We start from the raw sequence: 19,615 nt of genomic DNA, 5'->3' as shown, positions 1-19,615 counted from the left end.
GACTATCACGAGGAATAACGCAGTCTTACAGGCATAAACATGACAGAAATCCATATTGGAACGTTTCGTGCACGTGACTATCACGAGGAATAACGCAATCTTGCAGCCATAAACATGACAGAAATCCATATTGGAACGTTTCGTGCACGTGACTATCACGAGGAATAACGCAGTCTTGCAGCCATAAACATGACAGGAATCCATATTGGAACGTTTCGTGCACGTGACTATCACGAGGAATAACGCAGTCTTGCAGCCATAAACATGACAGGAATCCATATTGGAACGTTTCGTGCACGTGACTATCACGAGGAATAACGCAGTCTTGCAGCCATAAACATGACAGGAATCCATATTGGAACGTTTCGTGCACGTGACTATCACGAGGCATAACGCAGTCTTGCAGCCATAAACCTATATACAAATTCTAGTTGTTTTCATTTGATTTCATCTTCAAATCAAAGTGTACAAATAATTTATGTTGAGCACAGAATAGCCCACCGTCCGAAAAAATGAGAAGTCTAATATGAACTATACACCTTTTGGAGATCTTGCATTACAAGGTTTATTGTAAATTGTGCAATATCCTTACTCTATTATTCCCCAATTATATGACGTTAGCAAAATAGGCCAACCGTATCTGAGTGACTGGCATTTTGAGATCACATAACTCAAGAACGGCTCTCCAAAGAAGTTTCATTAATTGATGTCAGGGTGGAGGGTGTGAAATGCTGTATTAGTTCTTTTAAGAATAGTAATACTCAAAGCATGCAAAAAGGATTACTGACAAGGCATGAATGACATAATTGTCATGCATCTGCTATATTCCGAATCCAATCCCTGCTCAGGGCCAAATAAATTAATTAATGCTTTTCATCTCTTACCAAAACACCCTATAAACACCATACTGTCTCCAAGTATCCAAGGAGCTATCTAGACCAGCACAGAGGTTGACATTCAGCCCATGTCAGCAAATGACTGTAAAAATTCCCAATTTGAATTAAAATGTCCAGTACCTCAGAATTTTCAAAAATAAGAAGAGTAACAAGATTGTTTGTTTGTTGTTAATCACCAGATCCCTTTAGTCGGCTTTTACGACAAGCATGGGTTGCTGAAGACCTATTCTACCCCAGATCTTCTGGGTCTGTAGTAACAAAATTGAAAAATATCCCAATTTTTTCCCAATTTGCCTGTTAAAGGGCAATTATTTGGAACCCTAGATACATCCCTATGAAAACCACCATACACATAGTTGGGTTCAGTCATTAGGGCCAGGGATACCAGGGGAGAACAGCATGAAAACGGATTGACACTATCAAAGTATGATGACACACAGTCAGTGAGATCACAGGTTGTAATCACGCTGTCTTCCCAATACTTCTCTTCCAAGCATGAAATGCCCATGAGAGTCCTGATTTTCATGAACCATGACAGTCACATCACACATACAAATGCTGCATGTGCAGGATACAAACAAAAACATAAGTGTAAACAAACTACAACTAAATAATTGCATGTATATATGTGATGCAAACAATTAATAAGAACATTAGACAGATGTTGTTAAACATAAATAAAGATTACAAATGATCAAATGCCACAGTATATCACAAAGTGTGATGAACTAAAGTTAGATACATAATTACCATCTTCCCGTGGCAAAGGTTACTGGTATTAAGTAAACACTTTTGCCACTGGAAGATGCATAATTACATTTCTCAACATTTCTAAAAGAAATAATTTACAAATATAAAACAGTCCAACAAATTTTTTTTTAAGTTATCAAAATTCATTTATACCCAGTACAAGAACATATAAACATTTTGCATTCTATGGCGGTGGAGATTTCCTTGTGTGTGGACATGCAGTGTTCTAAATTCAGCGTAAAACTAAAGCGGTATTGTCAGAACCTAAAGTTAACCATTATTTAAGGTGTCCCACATTCACATGCTATAGCAGCAAACATTAAGGACCCAGAAACCACCTAAAATATGAGCACTGACCTGTATCACATAGCAGAAGGAAAAGTGACAGGAAATTTAGTTTAGTTTTGTATCTATATAAGGCAGTCACAGGTATCAATCTGTACTGTTTGTGTGATTGACGGATAAAACAACATGATATAAAAAATAACAATACTTACTGATTTCTATAACTTAAATAAGATTGGATATAGATAAACAGCATACATTAAACATCTCTTTTCAAATGTTTCAATTTCAATTAAATGTCATTGCTGAAAGTGCATTTTTCAAACTTGGAACTAAAACACAAGTTTGACAAAACTAAAAAAAATATAATTTGAATCCCACTTGACAATGTTTCCCCCCAGTCTCTTTTTAGTGTACAGTGTCCAATTCAAAAGAAACTCAATCTCATCAAAATCAGATCTTAGTTCTCGCTACTGCTAAACAAAGATCTGAGGACATCCCATTTTAATGAGATTGATAGAAACTAAAGGTATGAATCTATTTTCGTAATGATGAACATACATAATACCAGACAGTTTTTCAAGTCCCATAAGAATATTTCATCCAGGGAAGACTCAAACGTGAAACAAACATATCACATGTAATAGCTATTAGTAAGGGCAGATAACTCTGCTCTCTCTTCATTGTGTATCTGTGTTCTGAATGGTATCTTTGAGCACAGAACACATCAGTGGACACGTAGACAGCAAAAGCGGGAGGACCGAGTGCTGGGGATCTATATGGGTAGGCCTGCAGGCTGGCTTCCTCTTGCAGCCATTCTGGAATGTGTTTGCGACCACCCTTGCTGTGAACAGAAATAAAGGTTATTTCCCTTGAGGTATGGCTATTTCCCCATTTGCAGTCTAACATCAAATAAATATGACAGACGAAATCACTATCTCATCTTATTTATTTCTCGTAACATAGTTATCTCCCTTTATGCAATGTGCTGAGTGCTACACCATGAGTATAGCATTGCGCGAATATGTGAGAGAGTGAATGTTGGTTAACATGATCATGTGTGCAGTCTGCAATATCCTAGTTTCAACATGGCAGTATTAGGTTGGTTTGGTTGGTTTGTTGTTTAACACGGCACTCAGCAATATTCCAGCTATATGACGGCAGTCTGTAAATAATCGAGTCTGGACCAGACAATCCAGTGATTGATATCATGAGCATCGATCCACGCAATTAGGATCAATGACATCAATGCGTGCCTGACCAACCAATCCCGTTAGTCGCCTTTTACGTCAAGCAAGGGCTGCTGAAGATCTATTCTACCACGGATCTTCACGGGTCACATGGCAGTATGTTATTAATCCAGTCACCCATGAAGATCCGGGGTAGAGTAGGTCTTCAGCAGCCCATGCTTGTTATAAAAGGTGACTATGCTTGTCGTAAGCGGCAACTAACAGGATCGGGTGGTCAGGCTCGCTGACTTAGTTGATGCCTGGCATCGTATCCCAATTGCGTGGATCGATTGTTCATGATATCAATCACTGGACTGTCTGGTCCAGACTTGATTATTGACAAACTGCTGTCATGAAAGCTGCAATAGTGCTGCATGTGGCATTAAACAACAAACCAACAAACCAACAAACAAATATTCATCCAGTTGCCTCCACATAAGCCACATCACCTGGGGACCATGACAAGCAATCAGCCATATCACAGTGTCTGACTACCACTGCATTGTGTCAACTCTCACAACAAGCTTGTGTTAGTGGGCACTAATTCTACGCTGGATTCACCACAATCTACCACTAAACAAAGATCTGAGGACATCCCATTACGGGTCACGACAAAACGACCTTTTGCGAATTTTGACCGACCAATGAAATGACCGACAAGAAATTGACATTGGCCAATCAGATGGCAGCTTTCTCGAGCTGTACGACACTAGTTTCAAACTGGCGACTACGCTTTGAAACATATTTTGACGTATTCTGGATTAAAAATGTTAAAACTAATAAGAAGACCATTCTGGTATGGCTTATAGATGGCCTAGACTGTATGGATATAATCATAAAACCCGTACCTGTCGTTCGGAATACCCCGTGTTAGATAAATTGTGGTTGCATGATTAGAAACTCATTCCGGCTGTCACTTTCATGATCTGGTAAGCGATGCTCTGATTGGTTGGAAGAAAGGTCGTTCTGACGTGACCCTTAATGGGAAGTCCTTGGATCTTTGTTTAGCGATAGCGAAAACTAAGATCTGATTTTAATGAGATTGGATTCACCACAAGTGAGAATAACATTTCAGCAACAGCCCAGATGAGATAATAATACCCTGTTGCACATGCACAAAAAAACACTGGATCCATGATCCTAAATTTACTTTCAATCTCCTATTCAATATAACAGGAAATGGCTGCCTGGTTGGATCGAACACCTCTCATGATTCATGACACCGTTTCTACATGGCTTAGTATTAAGCAGGTACTGTGTATATACAGAAAAGAATAAAAAAGTCCCTTGCTTTACCAGAGTTACTTCCCCTTGAATGAAGTATGTTACCTTTAAAACCCTCAAAGGAAACTAAATGGAGAAAGATTCCAAAGCATTTTAATAGTCATCCTGCTGGCAAAGTTAGAAGCTGGGTTAAGCGATAATTCTTTACACCTTAACTCTGTATTTTCTGTGAACCATATCAAACTCATTTTAAATCACTTGTCACCAGACAGATGGTCATTTATAAATGAAGTGGTCAGATAACACTCTACATCTTCATCCTGAACAAAGCTTTGTGCAGCAATAGCGATCACTAATGAGATTCTAATGAGATTGACGCTTCCAAGATTATTGCACTCATATAGCGAAATGCATGTATGTGTGTATTTGTCTGTGTGTGTGGCTGCTTCTACTGGTAGCCTACTGAGATACCATGCCAAAGTTTATCATGAATACACCACACAGACACAGTGTACTGACACTGAGATGACCAGTCCTTGTTTTAGCCCCTTTATGCTACAGACAGGGTAACAACAAGTACCATCTTTTGATGTCTTTTTGTATGATGCATCAGGGGATAAAACCTGGACCTTCCACTCTCTGGGCAGACTCTCTACCATTTGACCACGCAGGAGGTCGGATGTCATCAAGGAATGTTGACTGTTTTATCAGATTCCTCTTTACTATCGTAGCTTCCCTTTACCAGCTTTCATGTGAGTTCTAGTTTAGGGTTAGTGAGGGGAACTAAAACAAACATGCACAAACGATCTTACTGTGGATCGTCTATGGATCATAAAGCTGTGACATTGTTGATGCGTCGCTGATTGGTGTCAGTACTGATTCACATCAGGTTCTAATTGAGACATAAAAAAACGAAAGACCTGGGCTAGAATTGGTCTTCAGCAACTCATGTTGTCGGAAGAGGAGATTAATGGGAGCAGGTGGTCAGGCTCGCTGACTTGGTTGATGAATGGCATCATATCCCATTTGCGTATATCGTTGCTCATAACATCAATCATCAGATTGTCTGGCCCAGACTCGACTATACACAGACCGCTGTCACAAAGCTGGAGTATTGCTGAGTGCAGCACACCAATCGTGAAAATATCTCCTCTCCTCGTTACTCGAGAGAAAAATGAAATATCCTCTATATATTGTGAAGCAATCAGGACTTTCGAAATAGCTTACTTGAAATAGCCATTAGTACACACACAATATTAGTGTTCATTAAAACTACGTTCTGTTGCATATATACATAAACTATTATTCTTGTAATGTTACCACAATCACAATAATAATTATCACTATAACATAAGAACATAAGTGCAATGTGATAAGAATGATAATGTGTTTGCGTTGTGCATGTATTAGTTAAATATCCTCCGTAACAAAAGCTACTAGTATGGCTAAAGCGTTTTATATCCAATGGCCTAGTAAGGAAAATGCTAAACTGTGTTATAAGCACTGTCATAAAAAATGCTACTTACTAAAAAACTTTATATCAATGTTGATACTGTGTTGGTAGTAACTGTAAAATAAACAGCCTTTTTATGACATTCTAGACTGATAATTATCTACAGTCATACAATATAACATTTGCAAATTAGGCAAGTTAGGTAAAGCAAACTTTGAGAGGGACCAGTGCGAATAGTGCATATAAAACATATAGAAAATGTGACACTTTAAAATATTAATCTGTTTAGGTATATTGTTGTTTATCTCACTCAGCATGCTCAGTTATGTGTTAATAATACAAACTAATTTTAAAATATCAGAAGTTAATCACTCAAGTCATTTTGCTGTGACATTCACACACAGGGAAAATGTAGCAATCGTGAAAAAAACATTGCAAAATATTAGCAAAAGCAGGAAGTCAATAAAACACATCGTTGAAAACATTTTCTGTTGAAAAGGTTAACAGTGGTTAATACAACTCTCAGAACAGTGTAATATTACCCATCATTGAATTAAAGTGCTGTGACAAGATAAGCCTTTATGTTTATAAAATGTTTATGTTTTTTAAACATTGTATTTTTGTACTTTTAACCAAAAACACAGGGCTCATTCACGAAAGTAATCACCATTTGCTGCTGTCTATTTTTCCATGTACAGTGCTGACTCTATGCTGGACATACGCACACCTAACACTAACACTAAAACTTACACTAACACTAACAGTACACTAAGTGTGGGTGAGCTGGGGATGAATTGGGACTGGACCAGCGAATTGGATTGAGAGATGGGAGCTGAGCAATGGTTGAGTGGTTGAGTGAACACACTGACAGGGTGTGGAGTCACCGGGTGGGTAGATGGGTAGTGTTTGGATGAGTGGTCTTTGGCTGGGTGGTGTTTGGATGGGTGGTCTTTGGCTGGGTGGTGTTTGGATGGGTGGTGTTTGGATGGGAGGTGTTTGGATAGGTGGTGTTTGGATGTGTATGTGCTGCCTTAGAAATGTGTCTGTCTTGAGATAAGTCCAGAGGACAAGTGTAAACCTCATGTCGCTCGTCCTCAGAATGTATACGTACCTAGTCCTGCATGAACACGACAAACATGCTTACTTTGTTTTCTCTCCGTTTTATTCACTTCCAATATGTAGAACCATTTAAACATTGAGAACTGGTTCAGAATTAAAGATATCATCATCAATTTTTTACACAATGTACAGCAATGGAAATTAACCAAGAATATCTGCTAGCTCAAATAGTGATAACATAGAGCAATATCCACCAACATTTTTGAAATTCAACTAGCCCTTAGGATACCTTTAGCATTAACAAACCTGCCCCCCATCCCCCATCCCTGAATAACAGTAGTCTTGAGCCAGTAGACTAGCATGAATTTTGAAGACTGTATGCGTGTGACAGTGGGTTTTATGTAGAGGTGTCGTGCCAGTTAAAGGATAGTGGCAGGGCATGAAATATAAACACAATGCATTTACTGTATGCACACAATCAACATGGGTTATGTTGGGATATATATATACATGAAAGCATTTCAGTCAAAAGCAAAATCTATTTAAAATACATTCAACAGTAACCACAAAAAGGTCATCATATATACAACACAAGCAGGGTGTGAGTTTGTCTCTTTTCAGGTGAGGTGAGGTGAGGTGAAATTGGGTTTAACGTCGCGGCCAAGATTATTGCACTTATATAGCAATGTGCATGCACGTGTGTGTGTGTGTGTGGCTGCTTGTACTAGTCCGGACTGATGCCGATTTATAGTGCTAGCTCACTAAGATACCATGCCGCAGTTTAACATGAATACCCCATTCAGACACAGTATACTGACTCCGAGCCGACCAGTCCTTGATTTAGCCCCTTTATGCCGAGCGCCAGACAGGGTAACAACAAGTACCATCTTTTAACGTCTTTTGGTATGACGCGGCCAGGGATCGAACCCCGGACCTTCCGCTCTCCGGGCGGACGCTCTACCACTAGACCACGGAGGCGGTCGTCTCATTTCAGCCTGCAGGAGGCATCTTAACAAACCAGGCTGCAACAACAACATGGCCGCTGCACAGAAACAACAGGAAACATACTCCAGATGATGTTCTAAGTTACAGCAGAGTCCTTGGTTAAAATCACTATCTTCAAACAAAGGAACAATGCAGTTTTAGATGGGAGAAAACGGTATTACTGAAATTGTGGATTTTCACTTCAACCATATTAACAATGGTTTCCTACTCTGTGAGATAGGACATGTGTGTTTCTACATTTGTCTATAAAAAGAATATTTGATGTGTTGGAAATCACAATCTTACTTCCTGTTCCAAAAGCAAACCTCATCAGACAACTACAGGCAGTACAGATCACATATCCAAGGCAAGTTTCAGTAAATCTGGAACTATAGCGTGTGATACAAATGTTATATTTGGTAAAGCAATTTCTTAGTAAAGTATAGTTTGGGTTAAGTGCCGTCCGGGATTCGAACCCACACTCTCAGAGTGAGGCACCTCATCGCAAACACACAAAGTCAGCGATCTAAACCCAGTCAGCCCCCAAGGCTTCCACAAAAATGAAAGTCCGACAACAGGTAGTCACATTCTTTGTGTACCCCTCTGACAAATGTAAATTGGCACGGCTGTGTGTTGTTTTATTTTATGGTCACTGAGTATTTGATGGTGTGTTGCTGTGCCCCGTACATGTTGTGTTGCTGTGCCCCGTAGATGGTGTGTTGCTGTGCCCCGTGCAAGGGGTCTTGATGAGCCCTGTGGAAGAAGCGTTGACGTACCCGCCTGTTGAAGCAGCAACATAGACACTCCAGCCACTTCTTGCCGAGCTGCATCTCGCCACAAAACACAAGGTCATAGTACTTGACAAATGCTGACGTGACAAACAACAGACCCAGCACTGTGCTAATTGTCATGAAGATGTGGACTTCATGGATGTGAGTATTTGGCTGAAACAGAATGAAAGTTGTCAAGAAGATGTGGACTTCATGGAAGGGGTATTTGGCTGAAACAATGAAAGTTGTCAAGATGATGTGGACTTCATGGAAGGTATTTGGCTGAAAAAGATGAAAACTTGCAATTCAGCGAAACACCACCAACCAAAGTCCAATATCTAAAAGGACCATGTAATTACAAGCATAGGCAAACTTAAAATGACTAAATCTTTCATTAATCGAAGGGAGATCACTCTGTATTATTTTAATTTGTTTTCTTCCTTTGGCAGTGTTTGGACTTGATGATTTACTATAATAGTACATTTGCCTGTCTCCACGTAGAAGCAGAGCTCCAGATAAGGTTTTGGTGTTGTGTGTATTTTACCAATGCATTTTAAAATCATTGGGTATCAGTAATTGTATCTGGGTATTCAAATTTCTGTTACCCACTAGTTTTTACACATGTGGGTATTTAAGTTAAATATTTAAAAACACTATTCATATAGTCCCTGCAAAATGGTTTCGTGTGGGTTCGAGAGCTTTATAGGACTCAAAAGTACCACGATACTTCCACAAGAAAGTGTGATGGCAAATGATCATGATGTAACTGTCATCGTGGAGTTTGGCAAGGTTGACGGAATGCCCGTTTATAATTTCAAAATGAGTTGCTGATTTGCTAATCGAATACGCAGGGTTACTTCACAATATTTTGATGATACGCACAAGTTTTATTTTTGTAGCGTATCTGTAATGTTTGTTGCGTATTTGATACGCTTGGATTTTATTTTACTGCGTATTTCTGCATTTCTGATGCGTCTTTTACCCAGATACGCAGCTTATCTAGAGCTCTGAGGAGTGTTGCTCTGGATGAAGTGGCTGAGTACTCACTGGGTAGTTGGACTTGACTGTCCAGCCCAGCCCGTAGGCTGTTATGAGGAAGATGGTCAATGCCACGTAGAGAGCTAGTGTCAGCATGGTCAGGTTGTAGAAGCGGTATACCTGGCAGAAGAGAAACATACAAACTACCGTATACGACGTAATAAGCGCCCAGGGCGCTCTCAAAAAAAGAAATAGGGGGCTCTTATTAGAATATTTAAATTTGTGGCTTATACTGACGGCCTGAAATGTTTATATACGACAGATATATTTTTCCTGAATTTAATTCCCCATAATTAAGGGTGTATATAACACACGTGTGCATATTATACACGAATAAATAAGTCTTGTGTACATTGATCAATCAGAAGGGGTGCTAATTGGGATTGTTCACTTGCCAATATATTAGCAAATATCGCTGTGAGCGCTTATTAGAGTGGGGCGCTTATTACGTCGAATATGGTATATAGAGTATTAAGCTGTTCACAGTAATACCTACAACTCAGATACTAATGCAAGTTCTATGGCATAATTTAATCTAGAATTGATATTTTCTTATATTTGGTTTACAGATTTGACTGATTGATTCCAAACACTACAATCAGAAAATATACTAAACAGACACATTTTTCCACTGCAAACTAGTTAAATCAGAAGTGTTATTGTGAGGAAGAAAAGCTGAAATACCACTGTAATATGTGTTTGTAACCTGTAGCGTGCTTATCTATTTCTGTGTAGTGCAGACACCATAACAGGGTTCAAACATTGTACCCATGTCGGTTATCGAACCCGTGTCTTTGGTGTGATGAGCGAACGCTTTAACCATTAGGCTACCTGACCGCCCCGATTCTTGAAGAAGGGTCACTTATCAGAAGACTGTACCCGAGATAGTTAATATCGACTGAAAACCCAAATATATCTAGAAAACCCAAATATATCTAGAAAACCCAAAGGGAATGATAACAGGTCAGTAAAACTCAGTGGTTCAAAAAGTATCTCGTGCCCTGAAAATAAGATATTTTATTAAAATTTTCTCAAGAGCTCCTTCTACAAAATGTATGATTCATCAGTGTCCTTATGCAACCGACGGACTGTCACATGAACTACTTTTATAATAAATTTTGACACTAAAACTTCATGCATTGATTCACCAATAAACTTTGTTCCAACACTCCCAATAATTCAGAGAGATATTTCCTGATGTTTGGGTGTACCTGTACACACATATTGCTTCAAATCATTTACCACCATATGATAATTGGGGTCGTTCATTTTGGCTTTGTGTCCATACATGGTTTCTAAAGTTAATTTATTTGGTGAAGTTAGGTTTTAAATATCACCTTTCTACAATGACACATTTTCACACTTCAGACGAGAAGGCTCGCATAATAAATAATACAATGTTACCCCCATATGACACTGAACCTGCAGAAGCACACTCGGCTAATTACATCAACTCACATATTAACCTTTTGAGGCTTTCATTTTCAAATTCATATTCAACTGGGTTAGGCATCAATTTATATGGTCACAAGTCCACATGACTGATCTGCTGTGTTGACATCACCTCATGGTAAAAGTGGCAGTCCTCAAGGAAATTTTACAGGTTTCCATGGGTGAACTTACGATAACCCGGTAGTTTCAAAACCTGTTAATCAATTACGTTGTTCAGGTTTATGAATAAAAGATAAATTTACTTTGACTTGTCTGTGATTTTTTCTTCATAACCCGATAACATTTCCTGTTTGCCCAAATCTGGGAAATATTTGTTTTGAAATTCTTCCCACTGTACACACAGTGACGATGAATATTCAAGTTCAAAGTAGTCCTTACTGTTGAAGCTCGTTTGCTGATGGACGCTCTTATTGCTGTGCTTCCTGTTAATATCATCTGAAACAACGGCGAACAAACATCAGTGAACTAAACACTATATCATGTATACATAGTACAGTATAGTATGGTGTAGTTACTTTCATCAACATGATTAACTTTGCAATTATCATACATGTCCATCTTCTAGAGGCAAGGGAGTTAACTGATTGTAAAAGTCCAGTTTCCACCCTTGCCGAATTAGGCTGGAATTTCTGCGCTCGATAGTAGTGCCACCAGTGGCTGTTATGAGTTATGTCCCTTCTATGCCTCTACTATTGACCAATCAGATTCCACCTCTCATATCAATGGCGGTGCCCAGTAGAGACGATTTGATCGATGATCAAGGTCTATATAGTAAAAAATACAGGTCTTACTTCGCAAAGTGCATCAAATCACATGAGCACCTTGATTAAAACATGAAAAGATTTGGAAAATATCTGTTGACACCAAGTTGGCACAATGACAGTACACATGCTTTGCAAATCCTGCTATTGGCTGAAATCTGCACAGCAGTTTACGAACCATTTGTCGATTTCATTACGTGATTTAGATTGGACTATGCATAGACTCGTTATTCCAGCCATAACATAAGGGTGAAAACTAAACTTTTATAGTCAGTTAACTCCCTTGCCTTGGGAAGATGTACATGTCAAGTATGTTGCAGCACTGGCAGATGTTTGGTACATATCCCATGGGAGGATTTAACTGGTAGGTAGGAAACACTTCCAGGAACTAACACCTCCACTATCAGGTTTATTACGTGCACAGCTGATAACTGATAATGAGTTTTACCAATAAACCCCCCTCCTTCTTTTTGATACGTAAGTTGAAGATGTTACAAAAAAAAGTGTTTGCAAATCTGAAAAACAATAATAGCAATAAAATACTAGGAGAGATCTGATTAATGCATTAATGCCTCAACATTTCAGTTGATGCCATGTTGACTCTTAATGGGAGATGAGACCATTGAACTTACAACAGCTGTTTGGATGGTAGATTGTATTGTGCTAGTAGATGTACCAGCATGAACAATCAGCAGCCTTGTGCTTAGTAGAAAGTGAGTGAGTGAGTGAGTGAGTGAGTGAGTGAGTGAGTGAGTGAGTGAGTGAGTGAGTGAGTGAGTGAGTGAGTGAGTTTGGTTTAACGCCGCTTTTAACAGTATTCTAGTTATATCACGGCGTGTCAGCTTAATGTGGGAGAAAAGCCTGAAGTGACGCTGGTCTCAGATGTTTATCACTTCGGTGAAACCCACGAGCACAGGTGTGGTGCTGACAAACCTAGAAACATAATCGGGGCGAACAGGGATTCGAACCCACAATCACAGGTTTCTGGCGTGCCCAAGGGACGCAACTCTGTACAGCAAATCATGGCACCTTAGGCGACTGGGCCACCCAAGCCCCCCCCTTAGTAGAAAGACTCTTAAGAGTTTCCTAAATGTTTTCATGGAAATTCACTTGATCTTATCACATTGCTATATTTGAGAAAGAGACCAGTGATCATGTAAAGGAGTTAGTGGAAAGTATATCCCAGCAGAGAGAATAAAACATCCTCAATTACTCAGTGTATTGTTGTCCTTTGTATTACAACCAATCCCTTGGACCCATCCACCACCATTACTTAGCACAGACTTTCGCTTGCTTACAAGCTTGAATGAAGAACCAATCAAAATGCCTCTTCTGAAAGTTTTGTTTGTTTGTTTGTTGTTTAAATCCACACTCAGCAATATTCAAGCTTAATTGAGTCTGAACCAGACAATCCTATGATTGACATTAAGACCATCGATCCACTCAACCAAGCAAAAGTCGCTTTTTACGGCAAGCATGGGTTGCTGAAAACCTATTCTTCCCCGGATGTTCACAGGTCCTTCTGAAAGTGAATTCTGCATACATCTACATGCAGCCACGTCCCAGCAAGTCTTTAAACGAATCACAAGACTTATAACAAATTTACCTGGATAATGTGTTTTCTGGGGTATACTAAGATGGAGGGGGGGGGGGGAGAGAAAGAGTACAACAAAACTGTCTAATAATATTTGTGATGGAATGCAAAATTCTGGTAATATCGATGCTTGTTTAAATTGAACAGTGTAATTTGGCTGGACATCTATATTTAGTATCGTGGCATTCAAACAGGCCACAAAACCAAGCTACGGTGGCTAATGAGTCCAAGATATTTGTCATAATAGAATGGAGGAATGATACAGCAGGAAACGGAGGATGATAGACAAGGTGAAGCATGCCAACCTCTTGGTGATACCAGAATACAGTTTACAACAATTGATGTAATTAGCAATCCAGCAGTGGATGAGATCCCTATGAGACAGTTAATGGGATACCATCCCAGGATTGGGAGAAGTGAGTGAACTATGTTCAGCATGTTCAGGTATTGTTAAATTCAGCATGTTCAGGTACGGGTATTGTAGTATCACCAAGAGGTTTTCATTTGTTTCATCTTGTCTATCATACTCAATTTTCAACTTTATAATTCACCTCTAGTAAAATATATCCGGGACAAATTCACAACATATAGCTTCGTTCTGATTCCGGCCGACATTGCTAAATACAGATGTCCAATCAAATTTCCCTGTTTGTTTCAGTGAAACATGCACCAATATCACTCCTGTATTCGCTTTGCTTTGTCGCATCCTGTCTCAGATACAACCGGCAATGCTAATACCATGAGGACTTCCCTTACTCCCTCTTGATCATGTTAATAAACAGGATCTTCTTTTCCAGTTTAGATGTATCACTGGCTCGCTTGTACAAGGCCAAACTCTTCTTCAGAACTCAGAAGTGTCTTTTTATTGGGTGTTAATTTCAAACTCATGAGTGAGAAAATTCTGTGCTTAACTAGTGATAAGAGAGATGAGACTGTGACATCACTTTTGAAATGAAGCTTTAGTGGTGAATGGATCCATCAACCAATTCCCTAAGCCTGACCACCCGATGCACTTTGGCACCTCTTATGACATGGTGATCTATCATGGAATCCCACAGGGCCATAATACACTGGATAATGGAGGCTGCATGTGCAGACCATTGAGACTTGTTTATTCATATCCATCCAACATTATTCGGAATCCTTATCCCATACTTACTTTGAATATGTTACAGCTTACCATTATTCCTGCTAGAATGCCTGCACCAAAGCAGTTGGTTTTACTCAAGTAAATTACATTGGTATCTTGGATGTTGTCCGTCAATGGCACTATAAACACCTCCATTGCCCCTGCAAGAGAAGAAACATATGCTATTATGTTTACATTTATTGCAAATAACAGACTTGAGCTAGACATATCTCCATGGTGATATACAGCACACTGACTGAAACTTTTGACACTAAATTTAAGATATGTACATTCAGGGATGGAACTTTGCAGTAGCACGCCAGGCTGTGTCAGTTTAAGCTAATGTCAAAGGCGTCTTAACTGCCAGGGCCCCGTTCCACAAAACGATCTCAGAGCTACGATTGTTGCAAGTCTATATTAAAGTATGCGAGCTATGATTGTCTTTGGGCTAAGATCGCTTCGTGGAACAAGACCCAGCATAATTTCAGGTGTTTTTATGAGGGTCCTTATATGTAATCACGACTTGGGCAACTAAAAGCTTCAGGTGGAGCAGCATCCTGACGTTGGCCTGAAAATAATTGTGTCTTGACAAGACAAGTGATTGATAGTGTGAGCAACGTCCCACACCGTTGTGGTTACTGCTATTATGACATGCATCAACCAAGTCACTGAGCCTGACCACGCGATCCTTTTGAGTGGCTGTTATGGCCAGGATAGGTTGCTGTGGACCTATTCTAAACTTGAATCTCTATTGGTGACATGTAAGGTAAGAGTACAGTTGCACTGAATGTGTTATGGCCTTGAATTGCTTTGAGAGTATTTGTATGAAAGCACGCTGTAGCTTGTGTACTCACTAAAACCAGACACATCACACCCAGAGACTGGCAAGAGTGATGTGCTTGTGATACAGGCTTATCAGAAGCTGTCAGTACACATGTCCAACAGGTTAATAGTGATAAGCGAAGACTTTGTCAACTGAGCATGTCCATGGTTAGTGGTGAACACGGGACAGGGGTCACTGTGACACTGTATGTGTCCTCTATACTGCCAGTATATGGGGGTCACTGTGACACTGCATGCATCCACTATACTGCCAGTATACAGGGGACACTGTGACACTGTATGTGTCCACTATACTCCAGTATACAGGGGTCACTGTGACACTGTATGCATCCACTATACTGCTGGTATACAGGGATCATTGTGACACTGCATGCTTCCACTATACTGCCAGTATACAGGGGTCGCTGTGACACTGCATGCTTCCACTATACTGCCAGTATACAGGGGTCACTGTGACACTGCATGCATCCACTATACTGCCAGTATACAGGGGTCACTGTGACACTGTATGTGTCCACTATACTGCCAGTATACAGGGATCACTGTGACACTGCATGCATCCACTATACTGCCAGTATACAGGGGTCGCTGTGACACTGCATGCTTCCACTATACTGCCAGTATACAGGGGTCGCTGTGACACTGCATGCTTCCACTATACTGCCAGTATACAGGGGTCACTGTGACACTGCATGCATCCACTATACTGCCAGTATACAGGGGTCACTGTGACACTGTATGTGTCCACTATACTGCCAGTATACAGGGATCACTGTGACTCTGCATGCATCCACTATACTGCCAGTATACAGGGGTCACTGTGACGCTGTATGTGTCCACTATACTGCCAGTATACAGGGGTCACTGTGACACTGCATGCATCCACTATACTGCCAGTATACAGGGGTCACTGTGACACTGTATGTGTCCACTATACTGCCAGTATACAGGGGTCACTGTGACACTGCATGCATCCACTATACTGCCGATATACAGGGGTCACTGTGACACTGTATGCATCCACTATACTGCCGGTATACAGAGGTCACTGTGACACTGCATGCATCCACTATACTGCCAGTATACAGGGGTCACTGTGACACTGTATGCATCCACTATACTGCCAGTATACAGGGGTCACAGTGACACTGTATGCATCCACTATACTGCCAGTATACAGGGATCATTGTGACACTGTATGCATCCACTATACTGCCAGTATACAGGGATCACTGTGACACTGTATGCATCCACTATACTGCTGGTATACAGGGATCATTGTGACACTGCATGCTTCCACTATACTGCCAGTATACAGGGGTCGCTGTGACACTGCATGCTTCCACTATACTGCCAGTATACAGGGGTCACTGTGACACTGCATGCATCCACTATACTGCCAGTATACAGGGGTCACTGTGACACTGTATGTGTCCACTATACTGCCAGTATACAGGGATCACTGTGACACTGCATGCATCCACTATACTGCCAGTATACAGGGGTCGCTGTGACACTGCATGCTTCCACTATACTGCCAGTATACAGGGGTCGCTGTGACACTGCATGCTTCCACTATACTGCCAGTATACAGGGGTCACTGTGACACTGCATGCATCCACTATACTGCCAGTATACAGGGGTCACTGTGACACTGTATGTGTCCACTATACTGCCAGTATACAGGGATCACTGTGACACTGCATGCTTCCACTATACTGCCAGTATACAGGGGTCGCTGTGACACTGCATGCTTCCACTATACTGCCAGTATACAGGGGTCACTGTGACACTGCATGCATCCACTATACTGCCAGTATACAGGGGTCACTGTGACACTGTATGTGTCCACTATACTGCCAGTATACAGGGATCACTGTGACACTGCATGCATCCACTATACTGCCAGTATACAGGGGTCGCTGTGACACTGCATGCTTCCACTATACTGCCAGTATACAGGGGTCGCTGTGACACTGCATGCTTCCACTATACTGCCAGTATACAGGGGTCACTGTGACACTGCATGCATCCACTATACTGCCAGTATACAGGGGTCACTGTGACACTGTATGTGTCCACTATACTGCCAGTATACAGGGATCACTGTGACACTGCATGCATCCACTATACTGCCAGTATACAGGGGTCACTGTGACGCTGTATGTGTCCACTATACTGCCAGTATACAGGGGTCACTGTGACACTGCATGCATCCACTATACTGCCAGTATACAGGGGTCACTGTGACACTGTATGTGTCCACTATACTGCCAGTATACAGGGGTCACTGTGACACTGCATGCATCCACTATACTGCCGATATACAGGGGTCACTGTGACACTGTATGCATCCACTATACTGCCGGTATACAGAGGTCACTGTGACACTGCATGCATCCACTATACTGCCAGTATACAGGGGTCACTGTGACACTGTATGCATCCACTATACTGCCAGTATACAGGGGTCACAGTGACACTGTATGCATCCACTATACTGCCAGTATACAGGGATCATTGTGACACTGTATGCATCCACTATACTGCCAGTATACAAGGATCACTGTGACACTGTATGCATCCACTATACTGCCAGTATACAGGGATCACTGTGACACTGTATGCATCCACTATACTGCCAGTATACAGGGGTCACTGTGACACTGTATGCATCCACTATACTGCCAGTATACAGGGATCACTGTGACACTGCATGCATCCACTATACTGCCAGTATACAGGGGTCACTGTGACACTGCATGCATCCACTATACTGCCAGTATACAGAGGTCACTGTGACACTGTATGCATCCACTATACTGCCGGTATACAGAGGTCACTGTGACACTGCATGCATCCACTATACTGCCGCAATACAGGGGTCACTGTGACACTGTATGTGTCCACTATACTCCAGTATACAGGGGTCGCTGTGACACTGTATGCATCCACTATACTGCCGGTATACAGGGGACACTGTGACACTGCATGCATCCACTATACTGCCAGTATACAGGTCACTGTGACACTGTATGCATCCACTATACTGCCAGTATACAGGGGTCACTGTGACACTGCATGCATCCACTATACTGCCAGTATACAGGGGTCACTGTGACACTGTATGCATCCACTATACTGCCAGTATACAGAGGTCACTGTGACACTGTATGCATCCACTATACTGCCAGTATACAGGGGTCACTGTGACACTGTATGCATCCACTATACTGCCGGTATACAGAGGTCACTGTGACACTGCATGCATCCACTATACTGCCAGTATACAGAGGTCACTGTGACACTGCATGCATCCACTATACTGCCGCAATACAGGGGTCACTGTGACACTGTATGTGTCCACTATACTCCAGTATACAGGGGTCGCTGTGACACTGCATGCATCCACTATACTGCCAGTATACAGGGGTCACTGTGACACTGCATGCATCCACTATACTGCTGGTATACAGGGGTCACTGTGACACTGTATGTGTCCACTATACTCCAGTATACAGGGGTCGCTGTGACACTGCATGCATCCACTATACTGCCAGTATACAGGGGTCACTGTGACACTGTATGCATCCACTATACTGCCAGTATACAGGGGTCACTGTGACACTGCATGCATCCACTATACTGCCAGTATACAGGGGTCACTGTGACACTGTATGTGTCCACTATACTGCCAGTATACAGAGGTCACTGTGACACTGTATGCATCCACTATACTGCCAGTATACAGAGGTCACTGTGACACTGCATGCATGCACAAGCAACTGTATCTTATTTCAGGTGTCAAGTTTCAGCTATTTAGTATGACACCCACTGGGGTCATGTGCATGACTCTTGATGGTGCCTGGACTGGCATATCATCACACCATGACCTCTGCTTGGCCAGTACATGACACTTAATCATTTCCGTTTCACTTGGGCTGATGATGGCACACTACATCAGTGTCAGCCCATTGGACAGGGCGCAGTATCAGTTGACCTACATCATGCGTATGTAGTGATGAATATTGCTTGTAGAAATTGTATTGTAGAATGTATGGTCACATTCTTGAGATTAATAGTCACATAAATATCTAATATATCGCTGTCTATATATTAAGCATGTTAAAGCCCCCTAATTCTATGTA

The 19,615-nt window shown here is 41.2% G+C and overlaps 1 protein-coding gene across 1 annotated transcript; it reads right to left on the bottom strand.

Moving 5' to 3' along the window:
- Positions 1-1,181: 1,181 nt before the first annotated feature.
- LOC125372642 lies at positions 1,182-15,497 on the bottom strand. Its single transcript, XM_048383122.1, has 7 exons — positions 15,479-15,497; positions 14,676-14,785; positions 11,519-11,575; positions 9,698-9,808; positions 8,657-8,824; positions 5,911-5,951; positions 1,182-2,775 (listed from the first exon to the last, which is right to left on the bottom strand). The coding sequence occupies exons 2-6, from the start codon at positions 14,778-14,780 to the stop codon at positions 5,925-5,927; spliced, it is 468 nt and encodes a 155-aa protein (XP_048239079.1). The 5' UTR covers positions 14,781-14,785; positions 15,479-15,497; the 3' UTR covers positions 1,182-2,775; positions 5,911-5,924.
- Positions 15,498-19,615: the final 4,118 nt, after the last annotated feature.

This window comes from Haliotis rufescens, unplaced genomic scaffold (genome assembly GCF_023055435.1).
Source record: "Haliotis rufescens isolate VD_foot unplaced genomic scaffold, xgHalRufe1.0.p SCAF_441, whole genome shotgun sequence".
In the NCBI taxonomy this organism is placed as follows: Eukaryota; Metazoa; Mollusca; class Gastropoda; order Lepetellida; family Haliotidae; genus Haliotis; species Haliotis rufescens.
This window is presented reverse-complemented; position numbering and strand designations above follow the sequence as displayed.